This window comes from Monodon monoceros, unplaced genomic scaffold (genome assembly GCF_005190385.1).
Source record: "Monodon monoceros isolate NGI ecotype Baffin Bay Population unplaced genomic scaffold, NGI_Narwhal_1 Super_Scaffold_18, whole genome shotgun sequence".
Classification (NCBI taxonomy): domain Eukaryota; kingdom Metazoa; phylum Chordata; class Mammalia; order Artiodactyla; family Monodontidae; genus Monodon; species Monodon monoceros.
This window is the reverse complement of record NW_021703774.1, coordinates 161,817,717-161,839,607: the sequence shown is the minus strand read 5'-3', so window position 1 is coordinate 161,839,607 and position 21,891 is coordinate 161,817,717. Positions and strand designations below refer to the sequence as shown.

At 38.2% G+C, this 21,891-nt stretch overlaps 1 protein-coding gene across 1 annotated transcript in view; it reads left to right on the top strand.

Annotated features, from left to right (window-relative positions):
* CLIC4 (chloride intracellular channel 4) overlaps positions 1 to 21,891 on the top strand; it is an 80,980-nt gene that overhangs the window by 34,105 nt on the left and 24,984 nt on the right. Inside the window, exon 2 of the mRNA XM_029227482.1 lies at positions 6,510 to 6,619. Coding sequence (XP_029083315.1) covers positions 6,510 to 6,619 — 110 coding nt within the window. The remainder of the gene's footprint in view (positions 1 to 6,509; positions 6,620 to 21,891) is intronic.

The window sequence follows — 21,891 nt, the reverse complement described above, 5'->3', positions numbered from 1 at the left end:
TTTAAAGTGTACAATTCAGTGTTTTTTTGGTATATTCACAAAGTTATGCAACCGTCACCACAGTCTAATTTTAGAACATTTTTATCACTCCAAAAAGAAACCTTTTACCCATTAGCAGTCATTCCCAACTCCCCTTTCTTTCCTCCCCTCTACCAACCCTAGGCCACTGCTAATCAACTTTATGTCTCTGTGGATTTGCCTATTTTGGACATTTCATATAAATGGAATCATATAATATGTGGCCTTTTGTGACTGGTTCCTTTTATTTAGCATAATTTTTCAAAGTTCATACAAGTTATAACATGTATCAGTAATGTATTGCTTTTTATTATCAAATAATATTCCACTTTATGTATATATATCACCTTTCATATATTTTTAATTTTGTTTTTTGTAAATTTTATAGAAATATAGTTGATTTGCAATGTTATGTTAATTTCTGCTGTACAGCAAAATTACTGTTATACATGTATATATTCTTTTTCATGTTCTTTTCCATTATGGTTTATCACAGGATATTGAATATAGTTCCCTGTGCTGTATAGTAGGACCTTGTTGTTTATCCATCCTATATATAACAGTTTGCATCTGCTAATTCCAAACTCCCACTCCTTCCCTCCCCCCCACCCCGCCTTGGCAACCAGAAGTCTGTTCTCTATGTGAGCCTGTTTCTGTTTCATAGATATGTTCATTTGTGTTGTGTTTCAGGTTTTACATATAAGCGATATCATATGGTATTTGTCTTTCTCTTTCTGACTTATTTTGCTTATCATGATAATCTCTAGGTCTATCCATGTTGCTGGAAATGGCATTATATGGTTTAGTAATAATCCATTGTATTAATTTTGCTTTTCAAATTTAATATATCTGAGAAACCTCCACTTCTGGGAAGATGGATTAGATGGTGGTGGTGAGTTTCCTGGGTTTTTGCTTCATACATCCCAGACTTGGCACTATAGAACCCAGCAACCCAGAAGCTCCCAACAATTGTAGACAGAAACAACAACAAAAACTCTGACAAAAGACTGCTCTCTCTAACCAAAAAACCAGGAAAAGGGGCAGCCTAAGCAGGACAGAAAACTTTCAGACAATAGCTGCTCTATTCCAAACACCACAGGAAAAATCTATGGTCCTGTTTTCCACCCATGCCAGCGAAGGCCGAATGGGTTAGCCCTGACTCCACCCTCTGGTGGTGTGATGTCATTTAACAAATCCTTTACTGATGGGCATTGGGAGATCCCCAGTGTTTTGCTATTATAAACAACACTTTATTTTTCCTTCCTCTTGTATCCTTGGACATCTGTATAAGTGTTTCTATAGAATAAATTTCTAGACATGAAATTGTTGGGTCAATAGCATACAGTGAAGCCTTCAAAAATGACCATTAGATGACATTAAAATATGGAAATATATAAGAAGTATTAAATTTTCTATCTATCTTCTTTCTGTTGTTCAGATTGGGCAATTTTTATTATTCTGTTTTTCAGTTCACCAATTCTTTCCTCTGTCCTCTCCATTGGCTGTTGAGCCCACCCTCTGAGCTTTTTATTTCAGTTATTGTATTTTTCAGTTCTTAAATTTCTGGTTCTTCTTTGCATCTTGAATTTCCTTGCTGAGGCTATTTTTATGTTTATTTTAAGCTGTTCATAATTGCTCATTGAAGCATTTTTATCATGGCTGCTTTAAAATCTTTGTCAGCTAATTCTAACATTTATGTCATCTTGATGTTGACATCTTTTGATTGCATTTTTTCATTCAGTTTGATATGGTTCTTGGTATGACAAGGGATTTTCAGTTGAAACCTGAACATTTTCTTATTATATTGTGAAACTCTGGATCTTGTTTAAACCTTCTGTTTAAACTTCTCTGACACTCAAATAAGACTTCTCTGACATTGCTCTGGAGGGGGGTGGGAGAGAAGAACGGCAGTGGGAAGGAGAAGCCAGATGGACATAGACATCCAAGTGGAGATAGAAGTCCAGGTGCCCCACTTGGCCTCCATTGATACCCAAGGTGGGAAGGCTCCTCATTATTGTTGGGCAGGGGTGAGGGTTCCAGCTCCCCATGTGGTCTCCACTGAGACCCCAGTCGAGGTGGCCTCATTACAGCTGGTTGATGTTGAAAGTCCTGACTACTCTACTAGGCCTCCTCCTCTGACACCCCTCTGCTTCCCTCTCTTCCAACCAAGAAAAAGGGGGGTTTTCATTACTGGCTGGCAGGGTTTAAAGCCTGGCTCCCTCTTTGGCCTTCTCTGATACCATCCTGGTGGGGGCATTACAGCCTCCAGAGGGTTGATTATATTAGTTTGGGAATAAAATATTTTAAAAAGCTGTATAGTGTGATCACACGTTTAAAAGAAAAAAGTAGTGTGTACATAGAAAATAAAAATCTAGAAGAATAACTAGTGAATGGTTCAAGGGTAGGGGAACTCTGACATTCTGTAGTGTTTTCGGTTTTTATTTTAAAAAGAATAGAGGTAAAAGATCTATACTCAGAAAACTATAAAACACTTATGAAAGACATTGAAGACAACAGAAACAGATGGAAAGATATACCATGTTCTTGGACTGGAAGAATTAATATTGTTAAAATGACCATAACACCCAAGGCAATCTACAGATCAGTGCAATCCCTATCCAAATACCAATGGCATTTTCCACAGAACTAGAACAAATAATTCAAAAAATTGTATGAAAACACAAAAGACCCCAAGTAGCCAAAACAATCTTGGAGAGAAGAACAGAGGGGGAGAAATCATGCTCCCTTACCTCAGACTATACTGCAAAGCTATAATAATCAAAACCGTATGGTATTGGCACAAAGACAAACTTATAGTTCAATGGAACAGGATAGAAATCCCAGAAATAAACCCATGCACCTATGGTCAATTAATCTACGACAAAAGAGACAAGAATATACGATGGAGAAAAGACAGTCTCTTCAATAAATAGTGTTGGGAAAACTGGAGCCACATGTAAAAGAATGAAATTAGAATATTCTCTAATACCGTATACAAAAATAAACTCAAATTGATTAAAAACCTAAATGTAAGACCAGATACTATAAAACTCCTAGAGGAAAACATAGATAAGTGAGGTTTTAAAGTTTTACCTTTAGCATGGATTCTATCTAAATTAGCTGTCTAAATTTATAAAATGGCTTCCTTTGATATAGATTAACTTAAAAGTCACATAGAACACTCTTTGACATAAATTGCAGCAATATTTGTTTGGATCCGTCTACTAAAGCAAAGGAAACAAAAGCAAAATAAACAAACGGGACCTAATGAAACTTAAAAACTTTTGCACAGTGAAGGAAACCAATGCCAAAATGAAAACACAACCTATTGAATGGAAGAAGACATTTGCAAATGATATGACCGATAAGGGGTTAATATCCATTAATATACAAAATATATAACCAGCTCATACAACTCAACATTAAAAAACAATCAGATTAAAAAATGGGCTGAAGAACTGAATAGACATTTTTCCAAAGAGGAAATGCACATGGCCAATAGGCACATGAAAAGATGTTTAACATCACTAATAATCAGGGAAATGCAAATGACAACCACAATGAGATATCACCTTACACCGGTCAGAATGGCGATCATCAAAAAGAATGCAAATTGCAGATGTTGGCAAGGATGTGGAGAAAAGGGAACCCTTGGACACTATTGGTGGGAATGTAAATTGGTGCAGTCACTGTGGAAAGCAGTATGGAAGTTTCCCCAAAAACTAAAAATTGGACTGCTATATGATCCAGGAGTCCCATTCCTGGATGTATATCTGAAAAAGCACAAAAACACTAATTCAAAAAGATACATGCACCTTAATGTTCATAGCAGCATTATTTACAATTGTGATGGTATGGAAATAACCTAAGTGCCCATCAACAGATGAATGGATAAAGAAGATGTGATGTATGTATACAATGGAATACTACTGAGCCATAAAAAAGAATGAAATTTTGCCATTTGCAGCAACATGGATGGACTTGGAGGGCATTATGCTAAGTGAAATAAGTCAGACAGAGAAAGACAAATACTGTATGATATCATATGTGGAATCTAAAAAATGCAACAAACTAGTGAATAAAACAGAAGAAGCAGACTCATAGATATAGAGCACGAACTAGTGGTTACTAGTGGTGGGGGGGAAGGGGCAACAGAGCGGTAGGAGTAAAAAAGAGTTATTTTGGGATTATATGAAATCATGTGTGTGAAATTTTTGAAAATTTTAAAGCAGTATAGAATTTAAAGAATTTCATTCAATAAAAAAAATTTTAAATGAGTGTATATGTTACTGTTAGAAGCAGTAAAAAAAAAAGGCGTAGTTTTTTTAGATGCTATGTGTTCATTTTTAACATTAATAAAAACTGGATGCAGAATAAGGTACCCTGATTCCCAGTGTAGTATGCTTTCCATTATACCATAATATCCTCCTCACCTCCTCAGTCAGTTGTACCAATAGGTTGTATTTATTGTAATTCATACTGAAGAGAGTAATTTTGATTCTTTAACTTTGTTGAAATGGAATTTTATTAGTACAACTTGGATTAAAGGAGGGAGTTTTTGATTTATGACTATTGGACATCCGAGTTTTTCCACAGTTTCACTCTACTTTATGAAAACATCATCTGGCTAGTAGCTGCCAATTTTCTAGTGCTGTTATGACTTTGGAAAAACTTAATCATGGCAGTACTTCTTATTTGAATTGTCATGAGTTTTAGGAGAGCAGTTAATACAAAGGCGTTTTCCAGATTTATCCTGAAGAGTGCACATGCAAAGTTATTTATTTATTTATTTATTTTTGGCTGCGTTGGGTCTTTGTTGCTGCACATGGGCTTTCTCTAGTTGTGGCGAGCAGGGGTTACTCTTCGGTGCAGTGTGCAGCCTTCTCATTTTGGTGGCTTCTCTTGTTGTGGAGCAGGGGCTCTAGGGCACGTGGGCTTCAGTAGTTGTGGCACGTGGGCTCAGTAGTTGTGGTGCATGGGCTTAGTTGCTCCGCGGCATATGGGATCTTCCTGGACCAGGGCTCGAACCTGTGTCCCCTGCATTGGCAGGCGGATTCCCAACCTCTGCGCCACCAGGGGTGTCCCCTGTATTATATTTAATCAGGTAACTGCTTTTATTTTTTTTAACTCCCCTCCATTTACCCACTAGTTTAGGAATTAATGACTTTACTAATGTAGCATTTTACTGAAATGCCTTCTGAAGTTTTTGAGACTTACTTCAGGATAATAAACAGTACTTCTACCAGCATCTTTGACTGACTTGTTGAAAGTTAGTTTCTGGCTCTATTCATAGACTTTATGGTGAAGAGGGCTGTGTTGGCTGCTAGTGAGTGTCAGAATGTTCTCTTCCAGCCTGCTTGCTCGCTCTTTCATTTCCCCCTCCCCCTTCCCTCCTTTTTAAACTTGGGGGGCATACTTGATGGAATTCAAGATTTGTCCCACTCTAATTTTTAGGAAAATTGTGTTATCGTAGAGCTCAGGGAAGTCAGCTGCTTCATTTATTAAGTATGATTACAAATAACTTATTATAAAGATATCTTTTATTATTTTCTTGTTCCCTGAAGGAATGTGTAAACAAGGTATGGGATTTTTATAATGAATACTTTTTAAAAAAATATTTATTTATTTGTTTGGCTGCACTGTGTCTTAGTTGTGACATACGGGATATTTTAGTTGCAGCATGTGGGCTCTTAGTGCAGCGTACGGGATCTAGTTCCCTGACCAGGGATAGAAGCCAGGCCCTCTGCCTTGGGAGTGTGGAGTCTTAACCACTGGACCACCAGGGAAGTCCCATGAATAATTTTGCTTAATGTGGGGGAGGCTGGCAGTTATTTTACCCTTTGGAGAGAGGCACACGTTTCCCTTTTTATGTTGCCCTGTAAAGAATACTGTTTCATAGAACAAGAAATGACTTACGTTTCATAAAACCTATGATAGTCTTTGCCCTGACGCAAGGATATATGTACCCCCTGGGGATTGATTGGACCTGTGCTGTCCAATAAGGTTGCCATTAGCCACGTGTGGCTGTTTAAATATAAATTAATTAAAAGTAAATAAAATTCAGTTCATTTGAACTAGCCACATTTTAAGTACTCATTAGCCAGATATCACAAATAACTACTGTATTGGACAGTGATAATTCAGATACTTTCTATCATTGCAGATAGCTCTCTTGGACAGCGCTATATTAGACTGGCCATTTTTAAGAAAAAGAGGCGGGAATTCCCTGGTGGTCCAGTGGTTAGGACTCTGTGCTTTCACTTCCGAGGGCCTGGGTTCAATCCCTGATCAGGGAATTAAGATCCTGCAAGCTGTGCAGTGTGGCCAAAACAAAAAAAAGAGAAAGAGGCAAATGAAAGACCTGAATTTCTTCCTTCCACAATGCAACTTTTCCTGTCTCCTAGTACCCTTGACTAAAATTCAGGAAAAGGTCTATTGTTTTGTGTATCATTACTTTGGCCTTGTTTTTTAATGTTTATTTCTGTTTCCAGGCTGGCAGTGATGGTGAAAGCATAGGAAACTGCCCCTTTTCCCAGAGGCTCTTCATGATTCTTTGGCTCAAAGGAGTTGTGTTTAGTGTCACAACTGTTGACCTGAAAAGGTAAGATTTGGGGATCAACTTGATGTTCTCAGTTTGATCCTCTCCTCATCCCTCACTTTGCTTGTATATGTTCTATAAAGAAATGTATTAAAGTTCAGCTGATTTATGGGCACATTTAACTTGTATAAGTATTATGGATAATTCACAATGTAAGTATATTGCTTGTGGCCTCTCAGTCTTTTTAGGAGCTTATTGTATGTTTACCTTATAATATCAAGAGCAGCACCAGGAGCTGTTTTAGGGTAGAAGCAGTGAAATCTTTGACTTTACAGATAAACATGTAACTATGCAGAACTTTCTAAGCAGACGACTTCTCAAATGTGCTCGTAGACACATGGCCTGTACAATCTGGATCTTTAAAACCAAGAGTGGGATTTTTGGAGGCTGATTACTGCTGTGGTCTTTTTCATTTCATCTACTTTTCAAAGCATAATAGGAGTTTTCTATAATATGATTTTAACCATATTTGATTAAATACAATTAAGAATAAGAGCAGTTATCTATGGCCCTGATTGTTCTTGCTAGGTGAAGGGTTGTTTCTGACTTTCTCTCTACAGACCAAAGTGGAGAGGGCTGAGAAGAGCCCTGAGAGCAGTAAGCTTTTTTTACTCAGTAACTTCTATTCTCCCTTAGCAAACAGGTCTGAGGTGAAGAACATTCATACTTAAAAAAAAAAAAAGATTTAAACCAAGGGTTGAGAACACTTTTACCAATAGAAAATCTGGGATTTGGCAGTGGAAATGTATTCCTCTTGACACAAATGCCACAAAGCAAAAAATGCTTTGCTACTTATTTTTTAAGCTTATTAGACATGTGCAGTGTCCAAGAAAAAATAATGACAGGCTATCACTGGATGGGGAGCAGAATTCATGAACATTCTCCTTCTGGGCATCACAATGTGAGAATTACCTGACAGCTGTAATCCCATTCCCTGTTCTAGGTTAGCATTCTCTGGGACCCCTGTCAGTTCCTTAAAATTTATTTTTTACTTCACTTAATTGAGATTTTGCAGACTTAAAATCTACTTATTGAAAATAAGCCATAAAGTCTTCCAGGAACCCCTTTGGTTACATATATGAATGTAGAAATAAGCCTCTGGGAATTGTAAGAACTACAGGCTCATTTGAAGACATACCTAGCTCATATTGGACAGAGCTATTGTAAGAATGAAATAATTTATATAGTTACCCTTCTATTACTGTTTTTTTCCTACATGCATTCACAAAGGGACTTTCCCAATATAACTCCTAAAAATAGACCGTGCCGCCAAGAACACACCCTTAGTGTGTCTTAAAATACATGGATTTCTCCTATTCCATTTTTGGCTTGGAGCAAGTGAGTTGACTAACATGCTTTGAAAAAGCCTTCTTTGAACAGCTCAATACAGTGCTTGATTGTGGTGCACACCAGTAATAGAACCATAAACGATGGGAATCTGGTTCAGAAAAGGAAGTGAACTCATAACGGCTGTTTCTAAGTCATCTGTTTCACTTTTCGTTTACAAAGTTTTGATGGCATTATTCTTGGAAGTTGATTGATATTTGGGGATTTGTATATGTTTAGGAGTAATGTGCCCTACATGTAAAAAGTGACACATGGGAAGTAGGATGAACGATTCAGGGCCTCCTAATTAGAAAATTTGCTACTCAAAGAAGACATGTGTTTATTTCCTAGAGCTTTGTGTAAAATCTACAGAGAACACTTAATACTGGAGCCTATATTCTTTAGCTTTCTTTAAAAGTCTTAGGTCTACAGTACATATAAAAAAATCCTTCTTAAGGTCAATTAAAAGTGTACAAGTAGTACATGATAATGAGTCCCCTTCATCCCTAACCTTGGTCATCAGGTTTCCCTTCACAGAGATAATTGCATTTAGGTTTGCTCTTTACCATCCTTCCAGACCTTTTCTATGAGTTTACATGCTTATATATATAGTCTTAAGTAAGATTTCAAAGAGAAGGTACCCCAAGAGAGTGAACGTTGGCTCAAAAAAAAAAAAACCAGTGTAAATAAAATAAAGTTGTCACAGAGGACTAAAACATGCTGTAGTAAAAAGTACCTTTCATAATATATTCTTAACTTTAAAACTTTAAATATGATTGTTTTTAGAAAGCTGTGGGGGAGAAAGATTTGGTGCCTACAGTGCTTATTTTCCTGCTTTTCCTGATAATTGCCTAATTTCTTGGTGAAATGTACTGATCCCAGAACAAACTGGCGGAGAGCAATAGAACTCCACTGAGAGCTTTTTAGAAGCCCACTCTCTGCTCTGAAAAAATTATTGTTAAATGACATTTCATCCATAAGAACAAGCCAGTTTCTAGTTCTGGCACTGTGTAACACGTTCTCTTTGAAGCTCAGTCGGTGTTAGTGACTATGCTGGTGGTATTCATATGCCCCTGTGAGGCTTGGAACAACCTCCCATTGCTTCCTGCGAGTGCTGCCTTCATACTTTTGTGGGAGTAATTTCTAAACCTAATTTTTTGTTTATGCTGCAGTCGTATTACAGAACTTTCAGATTTAAAAAAAAATAGTTCCCAGGCTTTAGGAATTCAGGTTTATATCAACTGCCATTTGAACAAAAGCTTCAGGTAAATATAAGTGAAAATATTAAAATATGGGACACATTTCAGGATGTTATCTTGTGTCATCAAAAGGGGAGCAACCATGGCATAGCAGAAAGCGTTAGGGGTACAGACCTGGTTCTGTGTGGAGAGAGCCCTGTCTCTGATTTCGCTGGGCAAGCTGTCTCATCTTCTTGGAGGTCAGTTACCTCATTTTTAATCTCAGTAAGAAAGAAGGGAAAAATAACATTTCTTCATTGTCTATTACGTGCTAAACACTGTTCAGGGTACTTTTTACTACTGTTATCAGACCATTTTCAGACCTATTATTGAATAGAATTTATTATTTTTATCACACTGGTGTTACAGGGCCTTTGTGGCTGACAGGTTCATGGCAGTGATCAAGATCTTTATTTGAAGACTTCCATTATCTTCATTATGCTCAGAAGTTCTTAAATCAGAGATCAGCATCATTAGAGCACAGATAAGCCTGAGAGGTAGGCTGGGGGAAGAGAAAGAAGGAAGCGTGAGAACAGTAATAAGAGAGAGAGACAGACACACATACATATACACACTGAGACATTGACTTGGATATAGCTGAGTGTGGCCATATAGTTGTTACGGTAAACTCTTCTGGTTTTGGGAAATGAGAGTGGAAATGATAACTTTAAGAAATAAGCTTTTTATTGTAAAAGCAGTGATATCTGCTATATTACCAGTGAATAAAATTCCTCCTCCATGATACTCTCTGAGAAAATAGATAAATTGGAGAAAACCACTTTAAGTCTGGGAAATACTTGTTTTCATTTTTCCCATTCCCACCTTAAACATTGAAACTGTCTCATCCTTTGTGGTGTCACCAGTTCCTTCTGCTTCAGAAGTCAGCATACCATTTGTAACATTGTATGAGTCAGACCCACAAGTAAATTGCCATGATCATGGCATAAGGTTTTGCATTATTATTATAATAGTTTAAACTTTAACAATTTTGTTATAGTTTAAAATGTTACAGCAGAACTATAAAACTGATAGTTCTGTATATCTTAAAAGGAGTGATAAACTCAGAACAAAATCTGATTTCCAAATAGATTCTTCAGGTAATTTGCTTTCATTATCATGTCTCTGTGGTTCTACCCTTCTGAAAATAGTCTTCAGCAAGTTGAGAGATCAGTTTGAGTTCCAGGTACATCTTCAGTACACAGCAGCATGAATAACAAGTACAGAGAGACTAAGTGGAGTGGAACAGGCCAGCCTTTTAGAGAAATCATTTCCTGCTGCTGGTCAGTCAGGGAAGTACAGACTCTGTTCTTCCCCTTTGTAAAGTTGACTTGAGCTACGTGAAGACCTTGTTAGAATGGTCCTACAATTCAAGATATGGGTCTCATGAATGCATTTTGAATCACATGTATACATACCCTGTGTGTGTGTGTGTGAGACAGAGAGAGATAGAGACAGAGACAGACATAATTTCACTGCCACTGCCACATGTCTTTATGTTCTTTTTCAAGATAATTTCAAAGATGAAAAATCCTGTTGAGGCCACTAAGAGCTGAAATAGAAAAATGGATTGTTAGTGAAAGGTTTTCTAAACCTGTTGTCAGTATAAACTCTGCTTATAAACTATAAATAAAATCTGTTGAGCATTATAAAAGCTGAATTTGATACCTTTTCATGGGTGCTATTTTGTTCTAAAATGATTGCTCCACAGGTTGACATTAAAGTAGACAGAGTTCAGCAGTATACCACATTTAATCACAATAAATAAAATCCTTTAACTGGTTAAACGAACGGGACACACAGACAAAATACTTAGTAACTGGGATCTTGGTGTGTGTGGTTTGATGTTCACAATTCAGTCATTCAGTTAGTGACTTTATTATTAGTCAGAATATAGCAAATCTAGTGAAGGATAATTAATAGGAGTAAAGTGATCTGAAACCAAAGATTTGTGTTGTTATCTTTTTTTGCTTATTTGCCATCTGGTGTCCAGCATTCTCTCGATTTGTATGAAATAATTCTATGCCTTGAAAATCAACACCTTTAAAGTTTTAAAAGGGAACTCAATTAACGTGTGAGTCTACATACTTCGTATTTTTTTCTCTCCATTTAGTGAGTCAACTGGTTACAGTAGGTCATTTTTAAGGACCAGCTCCAGTGTCCTGTGGCTGTGCTGTACTCATTTTATACCAAGCAGCTGGAACCGAGCCACCAGCCCGAGGGCCTCCAATTGTTTGTGCTGAATTAAATTTTAATTGCAATTAAGCCACTTAAGTTGCTTAAAGTATTAGCTCCTATAAGATGTCTCGTTTTCATTCCTGTCTTTCCCTTTCTTTCTGTATCTTATTTTAGTTTTTTCTTTTTTTTTTGAGTATTCACCATCCAGTTTTTTAATTTTTTTAAAATTAAAAAAAAATTTTAAACATCTTCATTGGAGTATAGTTGCTTTACAATGTTGTGTTAGTTTCTGCTGTATAACAAAGTGAATCAGCTATATGTATACATATATCCCCACATCCCCTCCCTCTTGCGTCTCCCTCCCACCCTCCCTATCCCACCCCTCTAGGTGGTCACAAAGCACTGAGCTGATCTCCCTGTGCTATGCAGCTGCTTCCCACTAGCTATCTATTTTACATTTGGTAGTGTATATATGTCAGTGCTATTCTCTCACTTCATCCCAGCTTACCCTTGCCCCTTCCCATGTCCTCAAGTCCATTCTCTACATCTGTGTCTTTATTCCTGTCCTGCCCTGCCCCTAGGTTCATGAGAACCTTTTTTTTTTTTTTTTAGATTCCCTATATATGTGTTAGCATACGGTATTTGTCTTTTTCTTTCTGAATTACTTCACTCTGTATGACAGACTCTAGGTCCATCCACCTCACTACAAATAACTCAATTTTGTTTCTTTTTATGGCTGAGTAATATTCCATTGTATATACGTGCCACATCTTCTTTATCCATTCATCTCTTGATAGACATTTAGGTTGCTTCCATGTCTTGGCTATTGTAAATAGTGCTGCAATGAACATTGTGGTACATGACTCTTTTTGAATTATGGTTTTCTCAGGGTATATGCCCAGTAGTGGGATTGCTGGGTCATATGGTAGCTCTATTTTTAGTTCTTTAAGGAACCTCCATACTGTTCTCCATAGGGGCTGTGTCAATTTACATTCCCACCAACAGTGCAAGAGGGTTCTCTTTCCTCCACACCCTCTCCAGCATTTATTGTTTGTAGATTTTTTGAAGATGGCCATTCTGACCAGTGTGAGGTGATACCTCATTGTAGTTTTGATTTGCATTTTTCTAATGATTAGTGATGTTGAACATCCTTTCATGTATTTGTTAGCAATCTGTATATCTTCGACAGAGAAATGTCTGTTTAGGTCTTCTGACCATTTTTGGATTGGGTTGTTTGTTTTTTTGAAATTGTACTGCATGAGCTGCTTATGTATTTTGGAGATTAATCCTTTGTCAGTTGCTTTGTTTGCAAATATTTTCTCCTATTTTCGTCTTGTTTGTGGTTTCCTTTGCTGTGCAAAAGCTTTTAAGTTTCATTAGGTCCCATTTGTTTATTTTTGTTTTTATTTCCATTTCTCTAGGAGGTGGGTCAAAAAGGAGTTTGCTGTGATTTATATCATAGAGTGTTCTGCCTATGTTTTCCTCTAAGAGTTTGATAGTGTCTGGCCTTATATTTAGGTCTTTAATCCATTTTGAGTTTATTTTTGTGTATGGTGTTAGGGAGTGTTCTGATTTCATTCTTTCACATGTAGCTGTCCAGTTTTCTCAACACCACTTAATTGAAGAGGCTGTCTTTTCTCCATTGTATAGTCTTGCCTCCTTTATCAAAAGTAAGGTGACCATATGTGTGTGGGTTTATGTCTGGGCTTTCTATCCCATTCCATTGATCTGTATTTCTGTTTTTGCATCAGCACCATATTGTCTTGATTACTGTAGCTTTGTAGTATAGTCTGAAGTCAGGGAGCCTGATGCCTCCAGCTCTGTTTTTCTTTCTCAAGATTGCTTTGACTATTCGGGGTCTTCTGTGTTTCCATACAAATTGTGAAATTTTTTGTTCTAGTTCTGTGAAAAATGCCATTGCTAGTTTGATAGGAATTGCATTGAATCTGTAGATTGCTTTTCGTAGTATAGTCATTTTCACAATGTTGATTCTTCCAATCCAAGAACATGGTATATCTCTCCATCTGTTTGTATCATGTTTAATTTCTTTCATCATTGTCTTATAGTTTTCTGCATACAGGTCTTTTGTCTCCTTAGGTAGGTTTATCCCTAGGTATTTTATTCTTTTTGTTGCAATGGTAAATGGGAGTGTTTCCTTAATTTCTCTTTCAGATTTTTTGTCGTTAATGTATAGGAATGCAAGAGATTTCTGTGCATTAATTTTGTATCTTGCTACTTTACCAGATTCATTGATTAGCTCTAGTAGTTTTCTGGTAGCATCTTTAGGATTCTTTGTGTATAGTATCATGTCATCTGCAAACAGTGACAGTTTTAATTCTTCTTTTCTGATTTGGTTTCCTTTTATTTCTTTTTCATCTCTGACTGCTGTGGCTAAAACTTCCAAAACTATGTTGAATAATAATGGTGAGAGTAGGCAATCTTGTCTTGTTCCTAATCTTAGCGGAAATGCTTTCAGTTTTTCACCATTGAGAATGATGTTGGCTGTGGGTTTGTCATATATGGCCTATATTATGTTGAGGTAGCTTCCCTCTATGCCTACTTTCTGGAGAGTTTTTATCATAAATGGGTGTTGAATTTGCTGAAAGCTTTTTCTGCATCTATTGAGATGATCATATGGTTTTTATCCTTCAATTTGTTAATATGGTGTATCACATTGATTGATTTGTGTATATTGAAGCGTCCTTGCATTCCTAGGATAAACCCCACTTGATCGTGGTGTATGATCCTTTTAATGTGCTGTTGGATTCTGTTTGCTAGTATTTTGTTGAGGATTTTTGCATCTGTGTTCATCAGCGATATTGGCCTCTAGTTTTCTTTTTTTGTGACCTCTTTGTCTGGTTTTGGTATCAGGGTGATGGTGGCCTCGTAGAATGAGTTTGGGAGTGTTCCTCCCTCTGCTACATATTTTGGAAGAGTTTGAGAAGGTTAGGTGTTAGCTCTTCTCTAAATGTTTGATAGAATTCGCCTGTGAAGCCATCTGGTCCTGGGCTTTTGTTTGTTGGAAGATTTTTAATCACAGTTTCAATTTCACTGCTTGTGATTGGTCTGTTTATATATTCTGTTTCTTCCTGGTTCAGTCTCAGAAGCTTGTGCTCTTCTAAGAATTTGTCCATTTCTTCCAGGTTGTCCATTTTATTGGCATATAGCTGCTTGTAGTAATCTCTCATGATCCTTTGTATTTCTGCAGTGTCAGCTGTTACTTCTTTTTCATTTCTAATTCTGTTCATTTGAGTCTTCTCCCTTTTTTTCTGGATGAGTCTGGCTAATGGTTTATCAATTTTGTGTATCTTCTCAAAGAAACAGCTTTTAGTTTTATTGATCTTTGATGTTGTTTCCTTCATTTCTTTTTCATTTATTTCTGATTTGATCTTTATGATTTCTTTCCTTCTGCTAACTTTGGGGTTTTTTTGTCCTTCTTTCTCTAATTGCTTTCGGTATAAGGTTAGGTTGTTTATTTGAGATGTTTCTTGTTTTTTGAGGTAGGATTGTATTGCTATAAACGTCCCTCTTAGAACTGCTTTTGCTGCATCCCATAGGTTTTGGGTCATCATGTTTTCATTGTCATTTGTTTCTAGGTATTTTTTGATTTCCTCTTTGATTTCTTCAGTGATCTCCTGGTTATTTACTAGTGTATTGTTTAGCCTCCATGTGTTTGAATTTTTTACAGTTTTTTTCCTGTAACTGATATCTAGTCTCATAGCATTGTGGTCGGAAAAGATACTTGATACGATTTCAATTTTGTTAAATTTACCAAGGCTTGATTTTTGACCCAAGATATGATCTATTCTGGAGAATGTTCCATGAGCACTTGAGAAGAAAGTATATTCTATTGTTTTTGGTTGGAGTATCCTATAAATACCAGTTAAGTGCATCTTGTCTAATGTGTCATTTAAAGCTTGTGTTTCCTTATTTTCATTTTGGATGATCTGTCCATTGGTGAAAGTGGGGTGTTAAAGTCCCCTACTATTATTGTGTTGCTGTTGATTTCCCCTTTTATGGCTGTTAGCATTTGCCTTATGTATTGAGGTGCTCCTATATGTTGGGTGCATAAATATTTGCAATCTTCTTCTTGGATGGATCCCTTATAGTAGTCTTTATTTTAAAGTCTATTTTGTCTGATACGAGAATTGCTACTCCAGCTTTCTTTTGATTTCCATTTGCATGGAATATCTTTTTCCATCCCCTCACTTTCAGTCTGTATGTGTCCCTAGGTCTGAAGTGGGTCTCTTGTAGACAGCATATATACAGGTCTTGTTTTTGTATCCATTCAGCCAGTCTGTGTCTTTTGGTTGGAGCATTTAATCCATTTACATTTAAGGTAATTATCGATATGTATGTTCCTATTACCATTTTCTTAATTGTTTTGGGTTTGTTTTTGGAGGTCTTTTTCTCCTCTTGTGTTTCCTGCCTAGAGAAGTTCCTTCAGCATTTGTTGTAAAGCTAGTTTGGTGATGTTGAATTCTCTTAAGTTTTGCTTGTCTGTAAAGGTTTTAATTTCTCTGTCAAATCTGAATGAGATCCTTGCTGGGTAGAGTAATCTTGGTTGTAGGTTTTTCCCTTTCATCACTTTAAATATGTCCTGCCACTCCCTTCTGGCTTATAGAGTTTCTGCTGAAAGATCATGTGTTAACCTTATGGGGATTCCCTTGTATGTTATTTTCCCTTTCTGCTTTTAATATTTTTTTCTTTTTTAAAGTTTATTTATTTATTTTTGGCTGTGTTGGGTCTTCGTTTCTGTGCGAGGGCTTTCTCCAGTTGCGGCGAGCAGGGGCCACTCTTCATCGCGGTGTGCGGGCCTCTCACTATGGCGGCCTCTCGTTGCGGAGCACAGTCTCCAGATGCGCAGGCTCAGTAGTTGTGGCTCACAGGCCCAGTTGCTCCGTGGCATGTGGGATCCTCCCAGACCAGGGCTCGAACCCGTGTCCCCTGCATCGACAGGCAGACTCTCAACCACTGCGCCACCAGGGAAGCCCAATATTTTTTCTTTGTATTTAATTTTTGATAGTTTGATTAATATGTGTCTTCGCATGTTTCTCCTTGGATATATCCTGTATGGGACTCTCTGTGCTTCCTGGACTTGATTGACTATTTATTTTCCCATATTAGGGAAGTTTTCAACTATAATCTCTTCACATATTTTCTCAGTCCCTTTCTTTTTCTCTTCTTCTTCTGGGACCCCTATAACTTGAATGTTGTTGCGTTTAATGTTATCCCAGAGGTCTCTGAGACTGTCCTCAATTCTTTTCATTCTTTTTTCTTTATTCTGCTCTGCGGTAGTTATTTCCACTGTTTTATCTTCCACGTCACTTATTGCTCTTTTGCCTCAGTTATTCTGCTATTGATTCTTTCTAGAGATATTTTAATTTCATTTATTATGTTGTTCATCGTTTGTTTGCTCTTTAGTTCTTCTAGGTCCTTGTTAAACGTTTCTTGTATTTTCTCCATTCTATTTCCAAGATTTTGCCTCATCTTTACTGTCATTACTCTGAATTCTTTTTCAGGTAGACTGACTATTTCCTCTTCATTTGTTTGGTCTGGTGGGTGTTTACCTTGCTCCTTCATCTGCTGCATATTTCTCTGTCTTCTCATTTTGTTTAACTTACTCTGTTTGGGGTCTCCTTTTCACAGGCTGCAGGTTCGTAGTTCCCGTTGTTTTTGGTGTCTGCCCCCAGTGGGTGAGGTTGTTTCAGTGGCTTGTGTAGGCTTCCTGGTGGAGGGGACTGGTGCCTGTGTTCTGGTGGGTGGGGCTAGATCTTGTCTCTCTGGTGGGCAGGGCTGCGTCTGGTGTTGAGGTGTCTGTTAACTTAGTATGATTTTAGGCAGCCTCTCTGCTAATGGGTGGGGTTGCGTTCCTGTCTTACTAGTTGTTTGGCATGGGGCATCCAGCACTGGAGCTTGCTGGCCGTTGGGTGGAGCTGGGTCTTAGCATTGTGATGGAGATCTCTGGGAGAGCTCTTGCAGATTGATATTATGTGGGGCCAGGAGGTTTCTGTTGGTCCAGTTTCCTGAAGTCGGCTCTCACACCTCAGAGGCTCAGGCCTGATACCAGGCTGGAGCACCAAGACCCTGTCAGCCACACAGCTCAGAAGAAAAGGGAGAAAAAAAGAAAGAAAAGTAAATTATTAACATAAAAAAAAAGTTAAAAAAAAAAAGAAGAGAGCGACCAAACCAGTAAACAAATACACCAATGATAACAAGTGCTAAAAACTAAACTAAGATAAACATAAATATCAGAAACAAATCAGTCACAGACAGCAAACCCCAAGTCTACAGTTGCTCCTGAAGTCCACCGCCTCAATTTTGGGATGATGCGTTGTCCATTCAGGTATTCCACAGATGCAGGGTACCTCAGGTTGACTGTGGGGATTTAATCCGCGGCTCCTGAGGCTGCACGGAGAAATTTCCCTTTCTCCTCTTTGTTTGCCCAGCTCCTGGGGTTCAGCTTTGGTTTTGGCCCCGCCTCTGCATGTAGGTTGCCCTCAGGCATCTGTTCCCTGCCCAGACAGGAGAGGGTTAAAGCAGCGGCTTATTAGGGGGCTCTGGCTCACTCGTGCCAGGGGGAGGGAGGGGTACGGTAGTCATAATTGGAATGCAGGGCGAGCCTGTGGCGGCAGAGGCCGCCGTAATGTTGCAACAGCCTGAAGCACCGTGTGTTCTCCCAGGGAAGTTGTGCCTGGATCACGGGACCCTGGCAGTGGCGTGCTGCACAGGCTCCGGGGGCTGTGGTATGGATAGTGACCTGTGCTTGCACACAGGATTCTTGGTGGCAGTGGCAGCAGCCTTAGTGTTTCATGCCCGTCTCAGGGGTCCGAGCTGATAGCCATGGCTTGCGCCTGTCTCTGGAGCTCACTTAGGTGGTGCTCTGCCTACTGTGGGCACACGGGAAAGGAATCCCTTCTCCTTCCGTACCCCGAAACAATGATCTCTTGCTTCTTCGGCAGGTCCAGACTTTTTCCCGGACTCCCTCCCGGCTAGCTGTGGCACACTAGCCCCCTTCAGGCTGTGTTCACGCAGCCAACCCCAGTCCTCTTCCTGGGATCCGACCTCTGAAGCCCGAGCCTCAGCCCCCAGCCCCCACCCGCCCCGGCGGGTGAGCAGACAAGCCTCTCGGGCTGGTGAGAGCTGGTTGGCACCGATCCTCTGTGCGGGAATCTCTCTGCTTTGCCCTCTGCACCCCTGTTGCTATGCTCTCCTCCGTGGCTTCAAAGCTTCCCCCCCGCCTACCCCTTGTTTCCACCAGTGAAGGGGCTTCCTAGGGTGTGGAGAGTTTTCCTCCTTCACAGCTCCATCCCAGAGTTGCAGGTCCCATCCCTAGTCTTTTGTCTCTGTTTTTTCTCTTTTTTTGCCCTACGCAGGTACGTGGGTATTTTCTTGCCTTTTGGGAAGTCTGAGGCCGCCTGCTAGCGTTCAGTAGGTGTTCTTTAGGAGTTGTTCCACTTGTAAAAGTATTTTTGATGTGTTTGTGGGGAGGAAGGTGATCTCCACGTCTCACTCCTCTGCCATCTTGAAGGTCCCCCCTAGTTTTTTCTCTTTATATATTTCCTTTTCTTCATCTAGAAACAAACTTACTCTGGTAAGTAGTGGTGAAAATAAAAAGCCCCCAAAATATTGGAGAATATTCATGCTCTCATCTCAAGGCATGAATTCTATGCATTTTGTTTTTCCTAGATATCACTTAAGGGAAACATTTGAATGAATTTGAATGAATTCTTGAATATTTATTGAAGACCTTTTATGAAAAAAACTAAAGATGCCCTGAAAATTTTAGCCATTGCTTATTCAGTTTCATTTTTCTCACACTGCAGTTCTTGAAATGTTAAGTTTCTGCGAAGCATCTGTAAAAATGAGCTTTTGTGGGTCAGATGAAACACCTGAGACCTTAGAGTGCCAGTGAGGACTTGAAGTTGAAGAATCTTAGATTCTATCTGGTTGCTGACTTGATAACAACTTCTAAGTGAGTCACTTCAATGCGTACAACTTGTCCATTTATTTGACGTCTACTGATCTGTTAGGGGCATTAAAGTTTCTTCTCAAATTTACTTTTACTTGGAGTAAGGACCTAACATGATTGTGCTTTATCTCAGCAGTCAGATGATAGTTTTATCATCTATAAAAAAAAAATCTTTTAGCAGAAACAAGAAAGACTATTCGCTAGTCATTAATATTAAGGAGAATTGGTAAGCATATGCCTGGTTTCGCTTTACTTACATACCTCTATATTAATCAGATTTCTTATTACCAGTTAATGCTAGATAACCAGTTTTGAACCATCAGACTCAAATAGAGTTTAAAACTGCAGTTTCATCACTTGCATAAAGTTTAGTTCACTGTCACACCCATTATTTGATTTGATCTTTACAGGCAGAGCCAGTCTTATATCCATAGTACAAATGAGGAAATCTAGACCCAAAGAGGTTGTGATTTACATAGTCACATAGCTGGTGAATGGCAGAACTGTTCAATTTGGGACTTGAACCAGGTCCTTTTTTATTCGGTCTTTGGTTCTTTCTTCTCTACCATGCTAACTTTATCCCTCCTCTAATAAATACTTTTGTTTTGAGATCTTGAAAGCTGTCATAATTTATTATAGAAGTAATAGCTGCTATTTATTTTGCTGCCCTCCCTTATGGGTTATTTTAAAGCATTGATTTCTTTCTTCTCCCTTACCTAAATCCACCCTGTTCATGAAAAAATTATTACCTTATATTTAGGCATTAATGGACTGTTTGTTAGTCATAAAAATGTTGGTGGATATATTTTATAACTTTGGAATGAGAAAAGTGTCTTCCAGGTGATCACAGTTTGTGTATGATGAGATTAAAGAACATTCTTATTCATCACCGGCGTTGATGGGAAATGTGTGTATTCTCTTTCTCTTGTGTACTTTATAGAGTTTTATTAGCCCTACTTGCTGTGGTGAGATACTGTTGTTCTTGCTTACCTTTGTGCTACCTTTTTAAACTTTAAAGTGTTAGGATTAGAAAATAAATATATAAACCCTAAACTGTTAGGACTTCTAGACTCTTGATTATGTACAAGGTCTTCCTGAGTTGAGTAGGAAGTAAATTATAAGTGGGAACAAATGTGAGTCTGAGTGAGAACATGAGTGGGTGACTTGAAGATTAGAGATGACTGTGGTCTTGGGCATGCTGGACCCTTTAGTGATCAAAGAACAGGTGGTTAAGATGATGAGTAAGAAGGAATAACAAAAAGAAACCAATGAAATGTGGAATTCCCTGGCAGTCCAGTGGTTAGAACTGCGTACTTTCCTTGCTGAGGGCCCAGGTTCAGTCCCTGGTCAGGGAACTAAGATCCTGCAAGCCGCATGGTATGGCCAGAGGCGGGGAGAGAAAAACAGTGAAATGAAAAACAGAACAGGATTAGTTCTGACTTGGAGCTGAATACTTATAAAAGTTACTGAAACCTTATAGGCATACCTCACTATTTAAATAAATGTGCATCTGGAAGACTTACTCAAGTTTCATGTATTCCAATCATTTCGTGCTCAACTTTACCTTGTCCAACGAAGGAATGCTCAGTAAAAGAATCAAGAGTTGAAAATCAAATCAGATTTTGACTTTAAAAAGTTCTCTTTGGGAGCTTAGGTTTTTGTAGCAGTTGATAGATAGTCTTATTTTTCTTTGGCTTGGGAAGGAGATAGGCTCTAGAACTTGAGTAGAGGGAGGCTCTGAGTTAGAACATTTGGACTAATTGGATAATTAATAAGTCTTTATATATTTGATTGGAATGTAGTAATAGATGAGGCACTTTCCAAACCTAAATTGAGAGAGAGAGACAAGGGGGTGTGTGCAGGGCAATGGGAGGGAAAGAAAGGGAGAAAGAGAGAATTGATATGAATAAGACCATAATTGAAAATCTGGGCTGAGTATAGATTTTAGGGTACACTCTATTTTAAAAATTCTTTTTAATGACAAAGTATTTCACCTTCACGATACACTTAAAGATATCCTTTATTTATTCAAATTCCATGCATTTGTGGTAAGGATGGAAGGAAGGAAGGTCTATAGTAGGGGGAAAAGTTCTTTGAAGCAATATATTATATTATAATATTTTTTTAAGTTTAAGTTTTTTAAGTTCATCTTTTTAATTATGAAAGTATTCAAACATATACACAGAAAGAATAAACTTCCCCATAACTTCAGTTCTGTTAAGATTTTGCTCCCAGTTGCTTTGTCCCCTTTTTGCTTCTTGTTCTTTCTTTTCTTTTCTTTTTTTCCCTGAAATATTTTAAAGCACATCCCAGGAATCCTGTCATTTCACCTCTACTCATTTCAGTGTGCATCTCCAAACAATAATGACAGGTCCTTAACTATCCACAATGCCATTATAACATCTAGTTCCCAGTATACAATCCAGTTTCCCCAGTTGTCTCCAAAATATCTTATCTTTGGCTGGTTTGTTCAAATTAGGATTCAAACGAATTCTATTCATATTTGGTTGTTATGTCTCTTAAATTTTTCTTAATCCACAACAATCCGTTCAAACTCCCATTTG